Source organism: Bombina bombina, chromosome 3 (genome assembly GCF_027579735.1).
Source record: "Bombina bombina isolate aBomBom1 chromosome 3, aBomBom1.pri, whole genome shotgun sequence".
Classification (NCBI taxonomy): domain Eukaryota; kingdom Metazoa; phylum Chordata; class Amphibia; order Anura; family Bombinatoridae; genus Bombina; species Bombina bombina.
The window spans coordinates 1,105,548,245-1,105,569,161 of NC_069501.1; the positions used below are offsets into that span (position 1 = coordinate 1,105,548,245).

At 38.7% G+C, this 20,917-nt stretch overlaps 1 protein-coding gene across 1 annotated transcript in view; it reads right to left on the reverse strand.

The window, feature by feature from the left end:
- PDS5B (PDS5 cohesin associated factor B) overlaps positions 1-20,917 on the reverse strand; it is an 890,287-nt gene that overhangs the window by 438,580 nt on the left and 430,790 nt on the right. Inside the window, exon 13 of the mRNA XM_053708457.1 lies at positions 14,985-15,098. Within this exon, the coding sequence (XP_053564432.1) occupies positions 14,985-15,098 (114 nt within the window). The remainder of the gene's footprint in view (positions 1-14,984; positions 15,099-20,917) is intronic.

A 20,917-nucleotide genomic window follows, 5' to 3' on the forward strand; every position in this document is an offset into this window, starting at 1 on the left:
TTGGTAAATTGATCCTCCAACCATGATCTTGAAGAAACAACACAAGTCGATTCGTATGAGATTCTGCTAAATGTAAAGACTGAGCAAGTACCAAGATATCGTCCAAATAAGGAAATACCACAATACCCTGTTCTCTGATTACAGACAGAAGGGCACCGAGAACCTTTGTAAAAATTCTTGAAGCTGTAGCTAGGCCAAACGGCAGAGCCACAAACTGGTAATGCTTGTCCAGAAAAGAGAATCTCAGGAACTGATAATGATCTGGATGAATCGGAATATGCAGATATGCATCCTGTAAATCTATTGTGGACATATAATGCCCTTGCTGAACAAAAGGCAAGATAGTCCTTACAGTTACGATTTTGAACGTTGGTATCCTTACATAACGATTCAATATTTTCAGATCCAGAACTGGTCTGAAGGAATTCTCCTTCTTTGGTACAATGAAGAGATTTGAATAAAACCCCATCCCCTGTTCCGAAACTGGAACTGGCATAATTACTCCAGCCAACTCTAGATCTGAAACACAATTCAGAAATGCTTGAGCTTTCACTGGATTTACTGGGACACAGGAAAGAAAAAAACATAATTTATGTAAGAACTTACCTGATAAATTCATTTCTTTCATATTAGCAAGAGTCCATGAGCTAGTGACGTATGGGATATACATTCCTACCAGGAGGGGCAAAGTTTCCCAAACCTTAAAATGCCTATAAATACACCCCTCACCACACCCACAATTCAGTTTAACGAATAGCCAAGAAGTGGGGTGATAAGAAAAAAGTGCGAAAGCATATAAAATAAGGAATTGGAATAATTGTGCTTTATACAAAAAAATCAAAACCACCACAAAAAAAGGGCGGGCCTCATGGACTCTTGCTAATATGAAAGAAATGAATTTATCAGGTAAGTTCTTACATAAATTATGTTTTCTTTCATGTAATTAGCAAGAGTCCATGAGCTAGTGACATATGGGATAATGATTACCCAAGATGTGGATCTTTCCACACAAGAGTCACTAGAGAGGGAGGGATAAAATAAAGACAGCCAATTCCTGCTGAAAATAATCCACACCCAGAATAAAATTTTAATGAAAAAACATAAGCATTAGATTCAAACTGAAACCACTGCCAGAAGTACGTTTCTACCAAAAACTGCTTCAGAAGAAGAAAACACATCAAAATGGTAGAATTTAGTAAAAGTATGCAAAGAGGACCAAGTTGCTGCTTTGCAAATCTGATCAACCGAAGCTTCATTCCTAAACGCCCAGGAAGTAGAAACTGACCTAGTAGAATGAGCTGTAATCCTTTGAGGCGGAGTGTTACCCGACTCAACATAGACATGATGAAATAAAGATTTCAACCAAGATGCCAAAGAAATGGCAGAAGCTTTCTGGTCTTTCTAGAACCGGAAAAGATGACAAATAGACTAGAAGTCTTTCGGAAAGACTTAGTAGCTTCAACATAATATTACAAAGCTCTAACAGCATCCAAAGAATGCAATGATTTCTCCTAAGAATTCATAGGATTAGGACATAATGAAGGAACCACAATTTCTCTACTAATGTTGTTAGAATTCACAACCTTAGGTAAATAATTCAAAAGAAGTTCGCAGCACCGCCTTATCCTGATGCAAAATCAGAAAAGGAGACTCACAAAAAAGAGTAGATAATTCAGAGACTCTTCTGGCAGAAGAGATGGCCAAAAGAAACAAAACTTTCCAAGAAAGTAATATAAAGACCAAAGAATGCATGGGTTCAAAAGGAGGAGCTTGAAGAGCCCCCAGAACCAAATTCAAACTCCAAGGAGGAGAAATTGACTTAATGACAGGTTTTATACGAACCAAAGGTTGTACAAAACAATGGATATCAGGAAGATTAGCAATCCTTCTGTGAAAAAGAACAGAAAGAGCAGAGATTTGTCTTTCAAGGAACTTGCGGACAAACCTTTATCTAAACCATCCTGAAGAAATATAAGTCTTCCAGACTCTATAATATATCTCTCTAGATACAGATTTACGAGCCTGTCACATAGTATCAATCACAGAGTCAGAGAAACCTCTTTGACCAAGAATCAAGCGTTCAAACTCCATACCTTAAAATTTAAGGATTTGAGATCCTGATGGAAGAAAGGACCTTGCGACAGAAGGTCTGGTCTTAACGGAAGAGTCCACAGCTGGCAAGAGGCCATCCGGACAAGATCCGCATACCAAAACTTGTGAGGCCATGCTGGAACTACCAGCAGGACAAACGAGCTTTCCTGTAGAATATTAGAGAATACCCTTGGAAGAAGAACTAGAGGCGGAAAGATATAGGCAGGATGACACTTGTAAGGAAGAGATAATGCATCCACTGCCTCCGCCCAAGGATCCCGGGATCCGGACAGATACCAGGGAAGTTTCTTGTTTAGATGAGAAGCCATCAGATCTATTTCTGGGAGTTCCCACATTTGAACAATCTGAGGAAATACCTCTGGGCGAAGACCATTCGCCCAGGTGCAACGTTTGGCGACTGAGATAATCCGCTTTCCAATTGTCCATACCTGGGATATGAACCGCAGAGATTAGACAGGAGCTGGATTCCGCCCAAACCAAAATTCGAGATACTGAATGAATTGATGTATGCCACAGTTGTGACATTGACTATCTGAAAACAAAAGAACAACTCTCTCTTCAGAAGAGGCCAAGACTGAAGAGCTCTGAAAATTGCACGGAGTTCCAAAATATTGATCGGAAATCTCACCTCCTGAGATTCCCAAACCCCTTGTGCCGTCAGATACCCCCACACAGCTCCCCAACCTGTAAGACTTGCATCTGTTGAGATTATAGTCCAGGTCGGAAGAACAAAGAAGCCCCCTGAACTAAACGATGGTGATCTGTCCACCATGTCAGAGAGTGTCGTATAATCGGTTTAAAGATATTAATTGAGATATCTTTGAGTAATCCCTGCACCATTGGTTCAGCATACAGAGCTGAAGAGGTCGCATGTGAAAACGAGCAAAGGAGATTGCATCTGAAGCGGCAGTCCTAAGACCTAAAATTTCCATGCATAAGGCTACCAAAGGGAATGATTGTGACTGAAGGTTTTGACAAGCTGATATCAATGTTAAACTTCTCTTGTCTGACAAGGACAGAGTCATAGACACTGAATCTATCTAGAAACCTAAAAAGGTTACCCTTGTCTGAGGAATCAATGAACTGATTGGTAAATTGATCCTCCAACCATGAACTTGAAGAAACACCACAAGTCGATTCGAATGAGATTCTTCGAAAATGAGAAGACTGAGCAAGTACCAAGATATCGTCCAAATAAGGAAATACCAAAACCCTGTTCTCTGATTACAGAAAGAAGGGCACCGAGAACCTTTGAAAAAAATTCTTGGAACTGAGGCTAGGCCAAACGATAGAGCCACAAAACTGGTAATGCTTGTCTAAAAAGAGAATCTCAGACACTAAAAATGATCTGGAAGAATCGGAATATGCAGATACACATCCTGTAAATCTATTGTAGACATATAATGCCCTTGCTAAACAAAAGGCAGGATAGTCCTACAGTAACCATCTTGAATGTTGGTATCCTTACATAACGATTCAATAATGATAGATCCGGAACTGGTCTGAAGGAATTGACCTTCTTTGGTACAATGAAGAGATAAAATAAAACCCCAGCCCCTGTTCCAGAACTGGAACTGGCATAATTACTCCAGCCAACTCTAGATCTGAAACACATTTCAGAAATGCTGAGCCTTTGCTGTGTTAACTGGGAAATCTCTTAGCAGGAGGCCTTAACTTGAAGCCAATTCTGTACCTTTCTGAAACAATGTTCTGAAACCAGAGATTGAGAACGGAATTGATCCAAATTTCTTTGAAGAAAACGTAATCTGCCCCATACCAGCTGAGCTGGAATAAGGGCCGCACCTTCATGGGTACTTAGGAGCTGGCTATAGGATTCTATAAGGCTTGGATATATTCCAAACTGGAAATAGTTTCCAAACTGATACCGCTCCTGAGGATGAAGGAACAGACTTTTGTTCCTTGTTGTGAGGAAAGGAACGAAAAGATTATTAGACCTAAATTTACCTTAGATTTTTTTATCCTTTGGTAAAAAAGTTCCCTTCCTTCCAGAAACAGTTGAGATAATAATTTATTACCCTGGAAAGAAAGGGAAAGCAAAGTTGACGTAGAAGACATATCAGCATTCCAAGTTTAATCCATAAAGCTTTTCTAGCTAAAATAGCTAGACACACATACCTGACATCAACTCAAATGATATCAAAAGATGGTATCACCAATAAAATTATTAGCATGTTATAGAATAATAATAATGCTATAAAATTATGATCTGTTACTTGTTGCGCTAAAGCTTCTAACCAAAAAGTTGAAGCTGCAGCAACATCCGCTAAAAATATAGCAGGTCTAAGAAGATTACCTGAACATAAGTAAGCTTTCTTAGAAAGGATTCAATTTTCCTATCTAAAGGATCCTTAAATGAAGTACTATCTGCCGTAGAAATAGTAGTACATTTAGCAGGAGTAGAGACAGCCCCATAACCTTAGGGATTTTGTCCCAAAAAACTCTAATCTGTCAGATGGCACAGGATATAATTGCTTAAACGTTTAGAAGGAGTAAAAGAATTACCCAAATTATTCCATTCCCTGGAAATTACTTCAGAAATAGCATCAGGGAGATTAAACACTTCTGGAATAACTACAGGAGATTTAAAAACCTTATTTAAACGTTTAGATTTAGTATCAAGAGGACCAGAATCCTCTATTTCTAATGCAATTAATACTTCTTTAAATAAAGAACGAATAAATTCCATCTTGAACAAATACAAAGATTTATCAGCATCAACCTCTGAGACAGAAACCTCTGAACCAGAAGAACCATTATCAGTATCAGAATGATGATGTTCATTTAAAAATTCATCTGAAAAAAGAGAAGTTTTAAAAGACTTTTATATAAACTAGAAGGAGAAATAACAGACATAGCCTTCTTAATGGATTTAAAAAATAAAATCTCTTATGTTTATCAGGAACACTCTGAAAATTAGATGTTGACGGAACAGCAACAGGTAATGTAACAGTACTAAAGGAAATTTTATCTGCATTAATAAGTTTGTCATGACATGCAATACAAACAACAGCTGGAGAAACAGATACCAAAAATTATAGCAGATACACTTAGCTTGGTAGCTCCAGCACCGGGCAGTGATTTCCCTGAAGTATCTTCTGACTCAGTTGCAACGTGGAACATCTTGCAATATGTAATAGAAAAAGACAACATATAAAGCAAAATTGAACAAATTCCTTAAATGACAGTTTCAGGAATGGGAAAAAAATGCCAGTGAACAAGCTTCTAGCAACCAGAAGCAATGAAAAATGAGACTTAAATAATGTGGAGACAAAAGCGACGCCCATATATTTTTTTTTAGCGCAAAATAAGACGCCCACATTATTTGGCGCCTAAATGCTTTTGGCGCCAAAAATGACGCCACATCCGGAACGCCGACATTTTTGGCGCAAAAGAACGTCAAAAAAATGACGCAACTTCCGGCGACACGTATGACGCCGGAAACAGAAAGATTTCTTGCGCCAAAAAAGTCCGCGCCAAGAATGACGCAATAAAATGAAGCATTTTCAGCCCCCGCGAGCCTAACAGCACACAGGGAAAAAGTCAAATTTTTTAAGGTAAGAAAAAATGATTGATTCAAATGCATTATCCCAAATATGAAACTGACTGTCTAAAAAAAAAGGAATGTTGAACATCCTGAGTCAAGGCAAATAAATGTTTGAATACATATATTTAGAACTTTATAAAAAAAGTGCCCAACCATAGCTTTAGGGTGTCACAGAAAATAAGACTTACTTACCCCAGGACACTCATCTACATGTTTGTAGAAAGCCAAACCAGTACTGAAACGAAAATCAGCAGAGGTAATGGTATATAAATAAGAGTATATTGTCGATCTGAAAAGGGAGGTAAGAGATGAATCTCTACGACCGATAACAGAGAACCTATGAAATAGACCCCGTAGAAGGAGATCACTGCATTCAAATAGGCAATACTCTCCTCACATCCCTCTGACATTCACTGCACGCTGAGAGGAAAACCGGGCTCCAACTTGCTGCGGAGCGCATATCAACGTAGAATCTAGCACAAACTTACTTCACCACCTCCATAGGAGGCAAAGTTTGTAAAACTGAATTGTGGGTGTGGTGAGGGGTGTATTTATAGGCATTTTGAGGTTTGGGAAACTTTGCCCCTCCTGGTAGGAATGTATATCCCATACGTCACTAGCTCATGGACTCTTGCTAATTACATGAAAGAAATATGCTTTTTACATTGTAAAGCCCTTTCAGTACAAAAGTTACACAATGTTAGAGGGGGTTGCACAATAGCTTCTAAACACACAGAATAATGAGAAACCTCATTGTCAGACATGTTGAACAGACTAGTAATGCCACAAAAGTTGTTTAAACACTTATTTATAGCATAAAATAAACATTAGAAAAAACGTGTACTGTGACTTTAAGAAAAGAAAAAGTGAACAATTTCTCCAAAATGCACAAAAAACGTTAAATTATTCCCAAATTTAACTTAATATTGTTGGTTAATCCAAAAATTACTGCACCCAGAAGGTAAGGGCAGAAATAAGGCTTTAAAAGTACTTATAACAACATGTAGTCAAAAGATAGATAAAAATACACTCTGCACCTCGCCACAGCTCTGCTGTGGCGCCTACCTGCCCCCAGGGTACTTCGAATCAAGTTTCCAACCCTTCAGACCAGCTACACAGTCCAAGAGCCACCGAGTTACTGTTTGCTGCTGCTAAGCCTGAAGAAATTGCGCCAAAATAGGCTCCGTCCCTTAAGGTCAAAAGTCAGAGTAGGCCCAAACAACACCGCATGGAAATGCAGTTTTGCACTAAAGTAAAAATACACACACAATATAACCCTCAAGCATAAAACCAATAAGTTTTAAGTGCCAAAAATAAAAAAAAATAAAACATCGTTTTTTATATTGTCTCCCATGTCACATAATGCCCAAATATCAACTAATGATAAATATAAAATAGGGACTCCAGTAACACACCTCTTATTAAAATAGATTTTACTGCTTACCCCATTCCCATGCAGGGAAATCATGCCAGCCAGTTCTGATACACCAAGTCTCCTCAGAAAAAAAGGCTGCACATACCTTAATGCTGCTTGTAGCATGAAACCGGTCTCCACACTGAAGATGTCTCATGGTTACCTTCAGAAATCTTGTGGGAACCAGCGTGGATCTTAGTTACAAATGCTAAGATCATCAAACCTCAGGGCAGAAATCTTCTTCCATATCCCCCTGAGGAAAATAGTACGCACAGGTACCATTTAAAATAAACTTCTTGATTGAAGAAACTAAAACTAACACCTCACTTTAGCATGTCTTCCTAGCAAAACACAGGCAAAGAGAATGACCGAGGGTGGAGGGGAAGGGGAGGGGCTATATATACAGCTCTGCTGTGGTGCTCTTTGCCACTTCCTGTTAGCAGGAGGTTAATATCCCACAAGTAAGGATGAAATCCGTGGACTTGTCATATCTTTGTAAAAGAAATATCTTCTCACAAGAGGTCTTACTCTGAATCCTATTCGGTACCCCTGAGAGAATACTCAGAATACATTGATTTCGGACAGAATTTGTCCAAACATCTTTGAAAAATCTTAATCTGCCCCCAACCAGCTGAGCTGGAATGAGGGCCGCACCTTCATGGGTACTTGGCGGCTGGCTTTGGTCTCTTAAATGGCTTGGATTTATTCCAATTTGAGGAAGGCTCCCAATTGGAAACGGATTCCTTGGGGGAAAGATTAGGTTTCTGTTCCTTATTCTGTCGAAAGGAACGAAAATGGTAAGAAGCTTTAGATTTACCCTTAGGTCTTTTATCCTGAGGCAAAAAAAACTACCTTCCCCCCAGTGACAGTTGAAATAATCAAATCCAACTGAGAACCAAATAACTTATTACCTTGGAAAGAAAGAGAAAACAATCTAGACTTAGAAGTCATGTCAGCATTCCAAGATTTAAGCCACAAAGCTCTTCTAGCTAAAATAGCTAAAGACATAGATTTAACATCAATTTTGATGATATAAAAAATGGCATCACAAATAAAATGATTAGCATGTTGAAGCAAGTCAACAATGCTAGACAAATCAGAATCTAATTTGCGCTAAATTTTTCAACCAAAAAGTTGATGCAGCTGAAAGAAAGAAAGAAAGAAAGAAAGAAAGAAAAAGAAAGAAAAAGAAAGAAAAAGAAAGAAAAAGAAAGAAAGAGAAAGAAAGAAAGAAAAAGAAAGAAAAAGAAAGAAAAAAAGAAAAAGAAAGAAAAAAAGAAAAAGAAAGAAAGAAAGAAAGAAAAAAAAGAAAGAAAAAGAAAGAAAAAAAAAAAGAAAGAAAAAGAAAGAAAAAAAAAGAAAAAGAAAGAAAAAGAAAGAAAGAAAAAGAAAGAAAAAGAAAGAAAGAAAGAAAAAGAAAGAAAAAAAAAGAGAAAGAAAAAGAAAGAAAGGAGTAAGCTTACTCAGGCTGAGTAGGGCAGCACAAACTGTTTGAGAAAGCGCAGTGAGGATCGTACCTCACTAGTTCCCAACTGCTTAAAGCCACCACTGCCCTACTGAAGAGGCTGACGTGGACTACGGCTGGATCCAAGGAAAGATCAGAGCAAACCTACTCTGCTTTAAAATAATAAACTCTTGATTCAAGTAAACTTCTTTTCAGACACCGAAAACGTCACCACCTCCTTGCACCACAATCAAAGAGAATAACTGGGGTTGTGGGAAGGGAAGTGATACTTTAACAGCTTTGCTGATCTTTGCCACTGCCTGCTGGCCAGGAGTGATATTCCCAACAGTAATTGATGATGATCCGTGGAGTCCCTGTGTCTTAAGAAAGAAAAAACAGAATTTATGTTTACCTGATAAATTACTTTCTCCAACGGTGTGTCCGGTCCACGGCGTCATCCTTACTTGTGGGATATTCTCTTCCCCAACAGGAAATGGCAAAGAGCCCAGCAAAGCTGGTCACATGATCCCTCCTAGGCTCCGCCTACCCCAGTCATTCGACCGACGTTAAGGAGGAATATTTGCATAGGAGAAACCATATGATACCGTGGTGACTGTAGTTAAAGAAAATAAATTATCAGACCTGATTAAAAAACCAGGGCGGGCCGTGGGCCGGACACACCGTTGGAGAAAGTAATTTATCAGGTAAACATAAATTCTGTTTTCTCCAACATAGGTGTGTCCGGTCCACGGCGTCATCCTTACTTGTGGGAACCAATACCAAAGCTTTAGGACACGGATGAAGGGAGGGAGCAAATCAGGTCACCTAAATGGAAGGCACCACGGCTTGCAAAACCTTTCTCCCAAAAACAGCCTCAGAAGAAGCAAAAGTATCAAACTTGTAAAATTTGGTAAAAGTGTGCAGTGAAGACCAAGTCGCTGCCCTACATATCTGATCAACAGAAGCCTCGTTCTTGAAGGCCCATGTGGAAGCCACAGCCCTAGTGGAATGAGCTGTGATTCTTTCAGGAGGCTGCCGTCCGGCAGTCTCGTAAGCCAATCTGATGTTGCTTTTAATCCAAAAAGAGAGAGAGGTAGAAGTTGCTTTTTGACCTCTCCTTTTACCAGAATAAACAACAAACAAGGAAGATGTTTGTCTAAAATCCTTTGTAGCATCTAAATAGAATTTTAGAGCGCGAACAACATCCAAATTGTGCAACAAACGTTCCTTCTTCGAAACTGGTTTCGGACACAAAGAAGGCACGACTATCTCCTGGTTAATGTTTTTGTTAGAAACAACTTTTGGAAGAAAACCAGGTTTAGTACGTAAAACCACCTTATCTGCATGGAACACCAGATAAGGAGGAGAACACTGCAGAGCAGATAATTCTGAAACTCTTCTGGCAGAAGAAATTGCAACCAAAAACAAAACTTTCCAAGATAATAACTTAATATCAACGGAATGTAAGGGTTCAAACGGAACCCCCTGAAGAACTGAAAGAACTAAGTTGAGACTCCAAGGGGGAGTCAAAGGTTTGTAAACAGGCTTAATTCTAACCAGAGCCTGAACAAAGGCTTGAACATCTGGCACAGCTGCCAGCTTTTTGTGGAGTAACACAGACAAGGCAGAAATCTGTCCCTTCAAGGAACTTGCAGATAATCCTTTCTCCAATCCTTCTTGAAGAAAGGATAGAATCTTAGGAATCTTTACCTTGTCCCAAGGGAATCCTTTAGATTCACACCAACAGATATATTTTTTCCATATTTTGTGGTAAATTTTTCTAGTTACAGGCTTTCTGGCCTGAACAAGAGTATCAATAACAGAATCTGAGAACCCTCGTTTTGATAAGATCAAGCGTTCAATCTCCAAGCAGTCAGCTGGAGTGAGACCAGATTCGGATGTTCGAACGGACCTTGAACAAGAAGGTCTCGTCTCAAAGGTAGCTTCCATGGAGGAGCCGATGACATATTCACCAGATCTGCATACCAAGTCCTGCGTGGCCACGCAGGAGCTATCAAGATCACCGACGCCCTCTCCTGATGGATCCTGGCTACCAGCCTGGGGATGAGAGGAAACGGCGGGAATACATAAGCTAGTTTGAAGGTCCAAGGTGCTACTAGTGCATCTACTAGAGTCGCCTTGGGATCCCTGGATCTGGACCCGTAGCAAGGAACCTTGAAGTTCTGACGAGAGGCCATCAGATCCATGTCTGGAATGCCCCACAGTTGAGTGATTTGGGCAAAGATTTCCGGATGGAGTTCCCACTCCCCCGGATGTAATGTCTGACGACTCAGAAAATCCGCTTCCCAATTTTCCACTCCTGGGATGTGGATTGCAGACAGGTGGCAGGAGTGAGTCTCCGCCCATTGAATGATTTACTGAGCATGCACAGTTGTAATGGTCTTAGATGAATGCGCGCAAAAGGAACTATGTCCATTGCCGCTACCATCAAACCTATTACTTCCATGCACTGCGCTATGGAAGGAAGAGGAACGGAATGAAGTGTCCGACAAGAGTTTAGAAGTTTTGTTTTTCTGGCCTCTGTCAGAAAAATCCTCATTTCTAAGGAGTCTATTATTGTTCCCAAGAAGGGAACCCTTGTCGACGGAGATAGAGAACTCTTTTCCACGTTCACTTTCCATCCGTGAGATCTGAGAAAGGCCAGGACTATGTCCGTGTGAGCCTTTGCTTGAGGAAGGGACGACGCTTGAATCAGAATGTCGTCCAAGTAAGGTACTACTGCAATGCCCCTTGGTCTTAGCACCGCTAGAAGGGACCCTAGTACCTTTGTGAAAATCCTTGGAGCAGTGGCTAATCCGAAAGGAAGCGCCACGAACTGGTAATGCTTGTCCAGGAATGCGAACCTTAGGAACCGATGATGTTCCTTGTGGATAGGAATATGTAGATACGCATCCTTTAAATCCACCGTGGTCATGAATTGACCTTCCTGGATGGAAGGAAGAATTGTTCGAATGGTTTCCATTTTGAACGATGGAACCTTGAGAAACTTGTTTAAGATCTTGAGATCTAAGATTGGTCTGAACGTTCCCTCTTTTTTGGGAACTATGAACAGATTGGAGTAGAACCCCATCCCTTGTTCTCCTAATGGAACAGGATGAATCACTCCCATTTTTAACAGGTCTTCTACACAATGTAAGAATGCCTGTCTTTTTATGTGGTCTGAAGACAATTGAGACCTGTGGAACCTCCCCCTTGGGGGAAGCCCCTTGAATTCCAGAAGATAACCTTGGGAGACTATTTCTAGTGCCCAAGGATCCAGAACATCTCTTGCCCAAGCCTGAGCGAAGAGAGAGAGTCTGCCCCCCACCAGATCCGGTCCCGGATCGGGGGCCAACATTTCATGCTGTCTTGGTAGCAGTGGCAGGTTTCTTGGCCTGCTTTCCCTTGTTCCAGCCTTGCATTGGTCTCCAGGCTGGCTTGGCTTGAGAAGTATTACCCTCTTGCTTAGAGGACGTAGCACTTGGGGCTGGTCCGTTTCTACGAAAGGGACGAAAATTAGGTTTATTTTTGGCCTTGAAAGACCTATCCTGAGGAAGGGCGTGGCCCTTACCCCCAGTGATATCAGAGATAATCTCTTTCAAGTCAGGGCCAAACAGCGTTTTCCCCTTGAAAGGAATGTTAAGGAGTTTGTTCTTGGAAGACGCATCAGCTGACCAAGATTTCAACCAAAGCGCTCTGCGCGCCACAATAGCAAACCCAGAATTCTTTGCTGCTAACCTAGCCAATTGCAAAGTGGCGTCTAGGGTGAAAGAATTAGCCAATTTGAGAGCACGGATTCTGTCCATAATCTCCTCATAAGGAGGAGAATCACTATCGATCGCCTTTACTAGCTCATCGAACCAGAAACACGCGGCTGTAGTGACAGGGACAATGCATGAAATTGGTTGTAGAAGGTAACCCTGCTGAACAAACATCTTTTTAAGCAAACCTTCTAATTTTTTATCCATAGGATCTTTGAAAGCACAACTATCTTCTATGGGTATAGTGGTGCGTTTGTTTAAAGTAGAAACCGCTCCCTCGACCTTGGGGACTGTCTGCCATAAGTCCTTTCTGGGGTCGACCATAGGAAACAATTTTTTAAATATGGGGGGAGGGACGAAAGGTATACCGGGCCTTTCCCATTCTTTATTTACAATGTCCGCCACCCGCTTGGGTATAGGAAAAGCTTCTGGGAGCCCCGGGACCTCTAGGAACTTGTCCATTTTACATAGTTTCTCTGGGATGATCAAATTCTCACAATCATCCAGAGTGGATAATACCTCCTTAAGCAGAGCGCGGAGATGTTCCAACTTAAATTTAAATGTAATCACATCGGGTTCAGCTTGTTGAGAAATTTTCCCTGAATCTGAAATTTCTCCCTCAGACAAAACCTCCCTGGCCCCCTCAGACTGGTGTAGGGGCATTTCAGAACCATTATCATCAGCGTCCTCATGCTCTTCAGTATCTAAAACAGAGCAGTCGCGCTTACGCTGATAAGTGGGCATTTTGGCTAAAATGTTTTTGATAGAATTATCCATTACAGCCGTTAATTGTTGCATAGTAAGGAGTATTGGCGCGCTAGATGTACTAGGGGCCTCCTGAGTGGGCAAGACTCGTGTAGACGAAGGAGGGAATGATGCAGTACCATGCTTACTCCCCTCACTTGAGGAATCATCTTGGGCATCATTTTCAGTGTCACATAAATCACATTTATTTAAATGAGAAGGAACCCTGGCTTCCCCACATTCAGAACACAGTCTATCTGGTAGTTCAGACATGTTAAACAGGCATAAACTTGATAACAAAGTACAAAAAACGTTTTAAAATAAAACCGTTACTGTCACTTTAAATTTTAAACTGAACACACTTTATTACTGCAATTGCGAAAAAGTATGAAGGAATTGTTCAAAATTCACCAAAATTTCACCACAGTGTCTTAAAGCCTTAAAAGTATTGCACACCAAATTTGGAAGCTTTAACCCTTAAAATAACGGAACCGGAGCCGTTTTTAACTTTAACCCCTTTACAGTCCCTGGTATCTGCTTTGCTGAGACCCAACCAAGGGGAATACGATACCAAATGACGCCTTCAGAAAGTCTTTTCTATGTATCAGAGCTCCTCACACATGCGACTGCATGTCATGCCTCTCAAAAACAAGTGCGCAATACCGGCGCGAAAATGAGGCTCTGCCTATGATTAGGGAAAGCCCCTAAAGAATAAGGTGTCTAAAACCGTGCCTGCCGATATTATTTTACCAAAATACCCAGATTAAATGATTCCTCAAGGCTAAATATGTGTAATATATGAATCGATTTAGCCCAGAAAATGTCTACAGTCTTAATAAGCCCTTGTGAAGCCCTTATTTACTGTCTGAATAAAAATGGCTTACCGGATCCCATAGGGAAAATGACAGCTTCCAGCATTACATCGTCTTGTTAGAATGTGTCATACCTCAAGCAGCAAAAGACTGCTCACTGTTCCCCCAACTGAAGTTAATTCCTCTCAACAGTCCTGTGTGGAACAGCCATGGATTTTAGTAACGGTTGCTAAAATCATTTTCCTCTTACAAACAGAAATCTTCATCTCTTTTCTGTTTCAGAGTAAATAGTACATACCAGCACTATTTTAAAATAACAAACTCTTGATTGAATAATAAAAACTACAGTTAAACACTAAAAAACTCTAAGCCATCTCCGTGGAGATGTTGCCTGTACAACGGCAAAGAGAATGACTGGGGTAGGCGGAGCCTAGGAGGGATCATGTGACCAGCTTTGCTGGGCTCTTTGCCATTTCCTGTTGGGGAAGAGAATATCCCACAAGTAAGGATGACGCCGTGGACCGGACACACCTATGTTGGAGAAAAGGGAGGCACCTATTTACAAAGTAGCAAAGCCTGCAGGACCTTCCTGCCAAATGCAGCCTCAGCCGAAGCAATAATATCAACCCTGTAGAATCTTGTGAATGCATGTAGGTTAGACCAAGCAGCAGCTCTGGAAATCTGTTCAACAGAAGCCTCATTCTTAAACACCCAAGGTGTAGTAACGGAGCGAGTAGAATGAGCTGCTAAATCAACTAAGTAAGCCAAGCAAATGAGACTTCTTACCAAAGCCTTCTGACCATTGTGTTTACCAGAATATAAACAGTCAGTCTGTCAGAACTCCCTTGTAGCCTGTATATAGAATTTCAATGCCCTGACCATATCTAGATTCTGTTCCTAGAAGAGGCAAAGAACTACTGGGAGAGAGAGATGTAGGAAAGATACTGACTTATGGTCATGGACTCTTACATCCAGTAGAATATATACAGTATATATATATATAACACAAAGTCGGTACCTACGTCAGATGAACATAAGACTAATTACCTAATAGTTATGAGAATGCAGTCATGACAAAAGAGGGCAACAATTATTATTGTAAACTTTCAACATAAAACAAAGAAAAACCTACTTTACAGCGTTTAAATCCAACGTTGCATATAAATAGTACAAACACTTCATCCGTTCCGTAGTCTCTAAATTGTGAGGGACCATGTACTGAGCAAAAATGCGTTCAACAAGCAATCTGAAAAAATGCAAAGGAAATTATTTTAAAACATGTAAAATACAAACTTTCAATAGACAAGTGTGTGTGTGTGTGTGTATATATATATATATATATATATATATATATATATATACACACACACACACACATATATATACACACACACACACGTGTCAAAAGCTACTATTGCTATTCTTTAAGCCCAGAGAGTGCTGTATTCTATTATATATATATATATATATATATATATATATATATATATATATATACACATATACACACACACACACACATGCTTGAATGTGGCAGAAGTTCTTTGTATACAGCTGGGAAACTGCTAAAATTGTTAAAAGAACACAAGCTGCACCATAATAAATGCTGTGCAGCCTCAGAAAAATCCCTTGACATGAGCACAGAGACGGACCGAGTATTACCAGCGCGATTTGTGCAGCCATACACGGATGAAAGCTCCAAGTGGTGAAGTATACCGGCTTCAAGTTTGTTTATCACCATCAGCAAAGGTAGAGTGTTTCTTCCCTTAAAATCTTTGCATACCGCAATTGTAGTTTGTCCTCACCGCAACACCTCCATCAACATTCTAATACAATCTAACCTTAAGAGACATTTTAAAGTCATATTTTAATCGGCAAAACAGAGACCTTTTCCACTTTGATGCCGACTTATAATATTGGGACTCTTTGCACGGACATTGCACCTGACTCTTAGAATTCATATCAGCCTGTGTTTTTATAGTATTGAAGTTACCTTGTACTGCATATTAACATACTCTTTTAGAAATCCACCGGTGGTCTCATTTGAGATTTATATTTTATTGTGTTGAATATATCGATATCGTAATTGTTATTTTATTTTTTAAGATAAAACTCTTCTTAAGATAAAACTTTTGTCCATAACTGAGTATGATAGCTTTTTAGCGCATTTTCTTTCCCCTATAGTCTTAAAGGAAGTGGCCAAGGCTGGCAACTGGACATCCTGAAAAGGTCTGCATACCAAAACCTGAGAGACCAAGCTGGTGCTATCAGAAACACATAAGATCGTTCCATTATGATCTTGGAGATCACCCTTGGAAAAAGAACCAGAGGCGGAAAAAAGTAGGCAGGTTGGTGAAAACTAAGAACTGCAAGAGCATCCACCATTTCCGCCTGAGGATCCTTGGACCTGAAAAGGTATCTGGAAAGCTTCTCGTTTAGACGAGAGACCATTAGATATATTTCTGGAAGACCCCACATCTGACCAATATTAAAAAAAAAAAACACATCTGGATAGAGAGCACTCCCACAGATATAAAGTCTGATGGCTGTGATAATCCCCTTCCTATTGTCCATACTTGAATCGATGATATGAATCGCAGAAATTTAGACAAAAGTTGGAATCCATCCAAGAAAGTATCCAAGATACTTCCTTTACAACTGAAGGACTGCAAGTCCATCCTTGATAATTGACAAATGCCACTGTTGATATTGTCTGTTTAAAAAAAAAATTGTAAAAGTTGTCTCTTCAATAGATGTCAAGCTTGAAGAGCCCTGAAAATAGCATTAAGTTCTAAAATATTGATTGGTAACCTCGCCTCCTGAGGTTTCCAAACCCCAAGTGCTGTCAGAGACTCTCAGACAGCTTCCCCATCTGAAAAATTTGCATCTGTTGAGAATACAGTCTAGGTAGGACAAACAAATGTGGCCCCTTGAACAATAAGGTGATAGTATAATCACCAAATCAGAGAGAAAAAAGTGTTGGGATTTAAGTATAACTGAAAATAATCCCTGCACCTATGGTGCAACATGCAAAGCTATAGAGGCCCCAAATGAAAATGAGCAGAGAGGATTGAACACGATGCTGCAGTCATGAGACCAAAAACTTCCATGCACATAACCACTGAAGGAAAAATTAGAGACTGAAGTTTTAGACAAACTAAAATTAACAATTCGTCTCTTGTCTATCAGAGAAAGAACCATAGATACTAACTAAAATTTTCTGGAAACCTAACAAGGTGACTCTTGTCTAAGGAATCAAGAAACACTATTGTAAATTGATCATCCAACCATGTCTTGAAGAAAAAACACTAGTTGTATCAAGTGAGATTCTGCTAAATGAAAAGATTAAAGCTAGTACCAAATATCATCCAAATAAGGCAACACCACAATACCCTGCTCTCTGAACAGATAGAAGGGCACCAAGAATCTTTGAAAAGAAACTCTGATCTGCTGCTAGCCCAAAAGGACAAGTGACAAATTGGTAATGCTTATCTAGAAAAGTTAATCTCAGAAAAAAATAGTGGTCTGAATGAATTGAAAATAAGCGTCCTGTAAGTCTATTGTGGACATGAAGTAACCTTGCTAAACAGAAAGGCAAAAAAGTCCCTATAGTCACCATCTTGAAAGTTGGGACTCTTAAAAAATGATATAAAAAATTTAGAACCAGAATTAGTCTGAACGAATTTCTTCTTTAGGACAATGAATAGAATTGAATAGAAACCCAAACTGGAACCATCACCCCTGAAAACTCTTAATCTGAAACACATTTCAGAAAAACCTGAGCTTCCACAGGGTTTGTTATAACATGGAAAATAATCTTCCCATGGGAGGTTTTTATTCTGAAACCTATTCGATACCCCTGAGAAAACAATATTCTGAATCCACTGATTTGAACAGAAACTGTCCAAATGTGTTGAAAAAAAAATTAAATCTGCCCCCCAACCAGTAGAACTGGTTAAAATGCTGCACCTTCATGCAGTCTTAGGGGCTGAAATTAGTTTAAATTATAAGAATTTGAATTATTCAAATTCAGAAAAAAAATCTAAAATCAGAGCCAGAGGCCTTAGGGGAATGAAAAAACAATTGGGAGTTTAACAATTACCCTTAGATTTCTTAACTTGGGGCAGAAAAGACTGCCTTTAGCCCAGTAATAGGAGGAGGAGATAAAATCCAATAGAAAACCTTTAATAATTCCTATCCTAAAATAATAAGATTGTAATCTAAATTTTAACACCTTATCAGAAATGTAAGCCATAAAACTTTTCTAGTAAAAAAAGGCTAAAAAAAAAAAATTTATTATCAGATAAAATGACAAAATTTAGCATCACAAATTAAATGATTAGCATGTTGAAGTAAAAACAATGCTTCGACAAATCAAGATCTGATAACTAAACTGTCCAACCAAAAAGTTGAAACAGCAGCATCATTAGCCATATAAATGGCAGGTTAAAAAAATATGGCCAATATGTAAATATGCTTCTCTTAATATAGGAAACAAATTTCCTATCTAAAGGATCCTTAAAAGAAGAAATATCTTCTATAGGATAGAAGTACGTTCGGCAAGAGAAGAAATATCCCCACCTTAAGGGACTTTTACCTAAAAACACTAAATTAGCTATAGATAAAGGATATAGCTTTTTAAACCTAGAAAAAATTAAAGAAGCACTAAGTTTAGATTCCTTACTAAACATATGATAGATAGCATCTGGAATAAGAAAAACTTCAAGAGTTACCTCAGAAGCTTAAAAAAACAGAATTCAAACAATTTCTATTCTTGTTATCAAGAGGACTAGATTCCTCAATACTCAAAGTAAACAATAATTTGTTAATCAAGAATGAATACATTCAATTGAAAGTTTGATTTATCACAATCAGTCTCTGAAATAGGATCCTCTGAGTCAGAGAAAACCACATCAGAAGAAATACTACAGTATGCTGTCAATCAATACAAACTTCAAAGGTTTATAAAAAGTTAGGAGAGATCGCGGAATAGCAGTCATAGCCTTCTCTATATCTTTTGCAATATAATCCTTTTTATCAACAGTAATATCATGTACATTAGACTGTAAAGGTAAAACAGATGTATATGTACTATAGAAACTTTATGAGTATGAATAATAAAACATAACAAGTGCCACATATTTGAACTGAAGAAATAAAATCAGCTAAACAATATACACACATAGCTTTGGTAGCAATTGTGTACAGGCAGCATAGTTTCTACAGTAACATCAGAGGCAGGATCAGTTTGAGACACCTTGAAAAATGTAACAAAAAAAGAAAAAAAATTAACATTAAAACAAAATATCCAATTTCCACAAAATAGCAGTTTCAGGAATGGGGAAAAATGCTTATATAAAAAACAAAAGCAAATATCATAGCCCTCTGTAACAAATGAGAGAGCAAAAGAGGGAGAGACTTAATATAACAAAAAATATTGGCGCCAAAAATAACGCCAACAAAGATGATGCAAATGCTGAGAAAAAAACCTTTGTCAAAGGCTATGGGATAGGAAGTGACAGAACGATAAGGGCACTCAAAGAGGTGTAAGAGGTGTGAGAATGTCAGCTGAGTAGGATTAGTGTAATAGTGACAATATCAGCAGCACTCAGAGGTGTATGAGAATGTCAACTGAGTAAGATTAATGTAATAGTAGCAATATCAGCAGTGTTCATCATGTTAAAAAATCAGCAGTAGAAAAGATTGTTCATCATGTTTAAAAGTAACACTGATTTAATACATAGAAGCACATAAAACATATAATAAAAACAATATAAAATTCACAGTTGTGTTGAATTCATGGATCCATGATAAAACAAACAGATAAAAGGTTAAAAAGAATAATCTGATAATGAGTGGGTTGACTTGACTGGTATTCAGTACTTGCAATACTTTGCAGGGACCAATTATAAAGTGAATATCCTGAGGTGAACACAATGATTGAAATGGAATAATGATTTTAAAAAATAATAAAATGTGATAACAGATGTGATTAAAAACGTCTTCAAATAGTAAAAATGGTGAAGGAGTGAGCAAGGTGGCACAGTCAGTGCAAAAAATGCAAAAATGGAGAAAAATGTAAAAAATGATAATGATGGGAAGTGACACAATCAATGTGAAACAAATCAAAAATGAAAAAATGTAACGTTGGTGAAAAAAATGAAAATGATGGTGATGTACAACAAATGTTAGTGATGATCATAGAACAAAAAACAATTTTGTAATCCAAATAAATGAAGTCATTTGTAACAGAAAAAACCTTAGAAGTTGATGATGATCCCTAGGCGAATCCCTGATCACAATCAGCTGCTAATTCAATGTCCTAATAAGGCTGACATACTTTTCTCAAGAAATGCATTGAACTCAATATTATACCCAAGGGTTTACTAGTTAATAAAGATTGTGCATTCCCTATCTGTAAATCCAAATTTTCCACTAGATGAATGAATATAATCATAGAATATAGGGAGGAACTAATGCAAGAAACTGACCTTGAGATTAAAGAAGATGAGTAGATCTTAATGAACTTAGAAAGTTCAGGCATAGATATCTCTGATAGGAAATCTAATCTAGTCAAAAAAGTTACTAAGATCAGAGAAGATGTGATTGCTAAGAAAACCAAAAAGCTAAAAAGAGAACTAGATAAAAAAGCTATTGAAAATTGTGTCAATATAACAAATGAAGCAACAGATCCTAAAAATGATGAGAATTGTGGGGGGGGGGTAAATATTAGAGATAAGGGATCCTGATAGCATGCCTGAAGATAAGCCACAAGGTATAAATCAGAATACACATCACACCGCTTTTAATAAATACACATTTCAACACACAAAATCTTATTTGCATAGACCACAAGGAGATAGGGCATACATGCAATATAGCCCAGTTAATCACCATTGTGATAGTGTTGATCACTTTCAAGATAAGTACAATCATAGAAGGGATGATAGAGATCACTGGGAGTCAAGGAACTATAGACAAGAACCCTATCACCGATATCACAACACCACCTACAGACCATGGGAAATGGCTACCCATCAAAGGCACCACATGAATAACTATAGA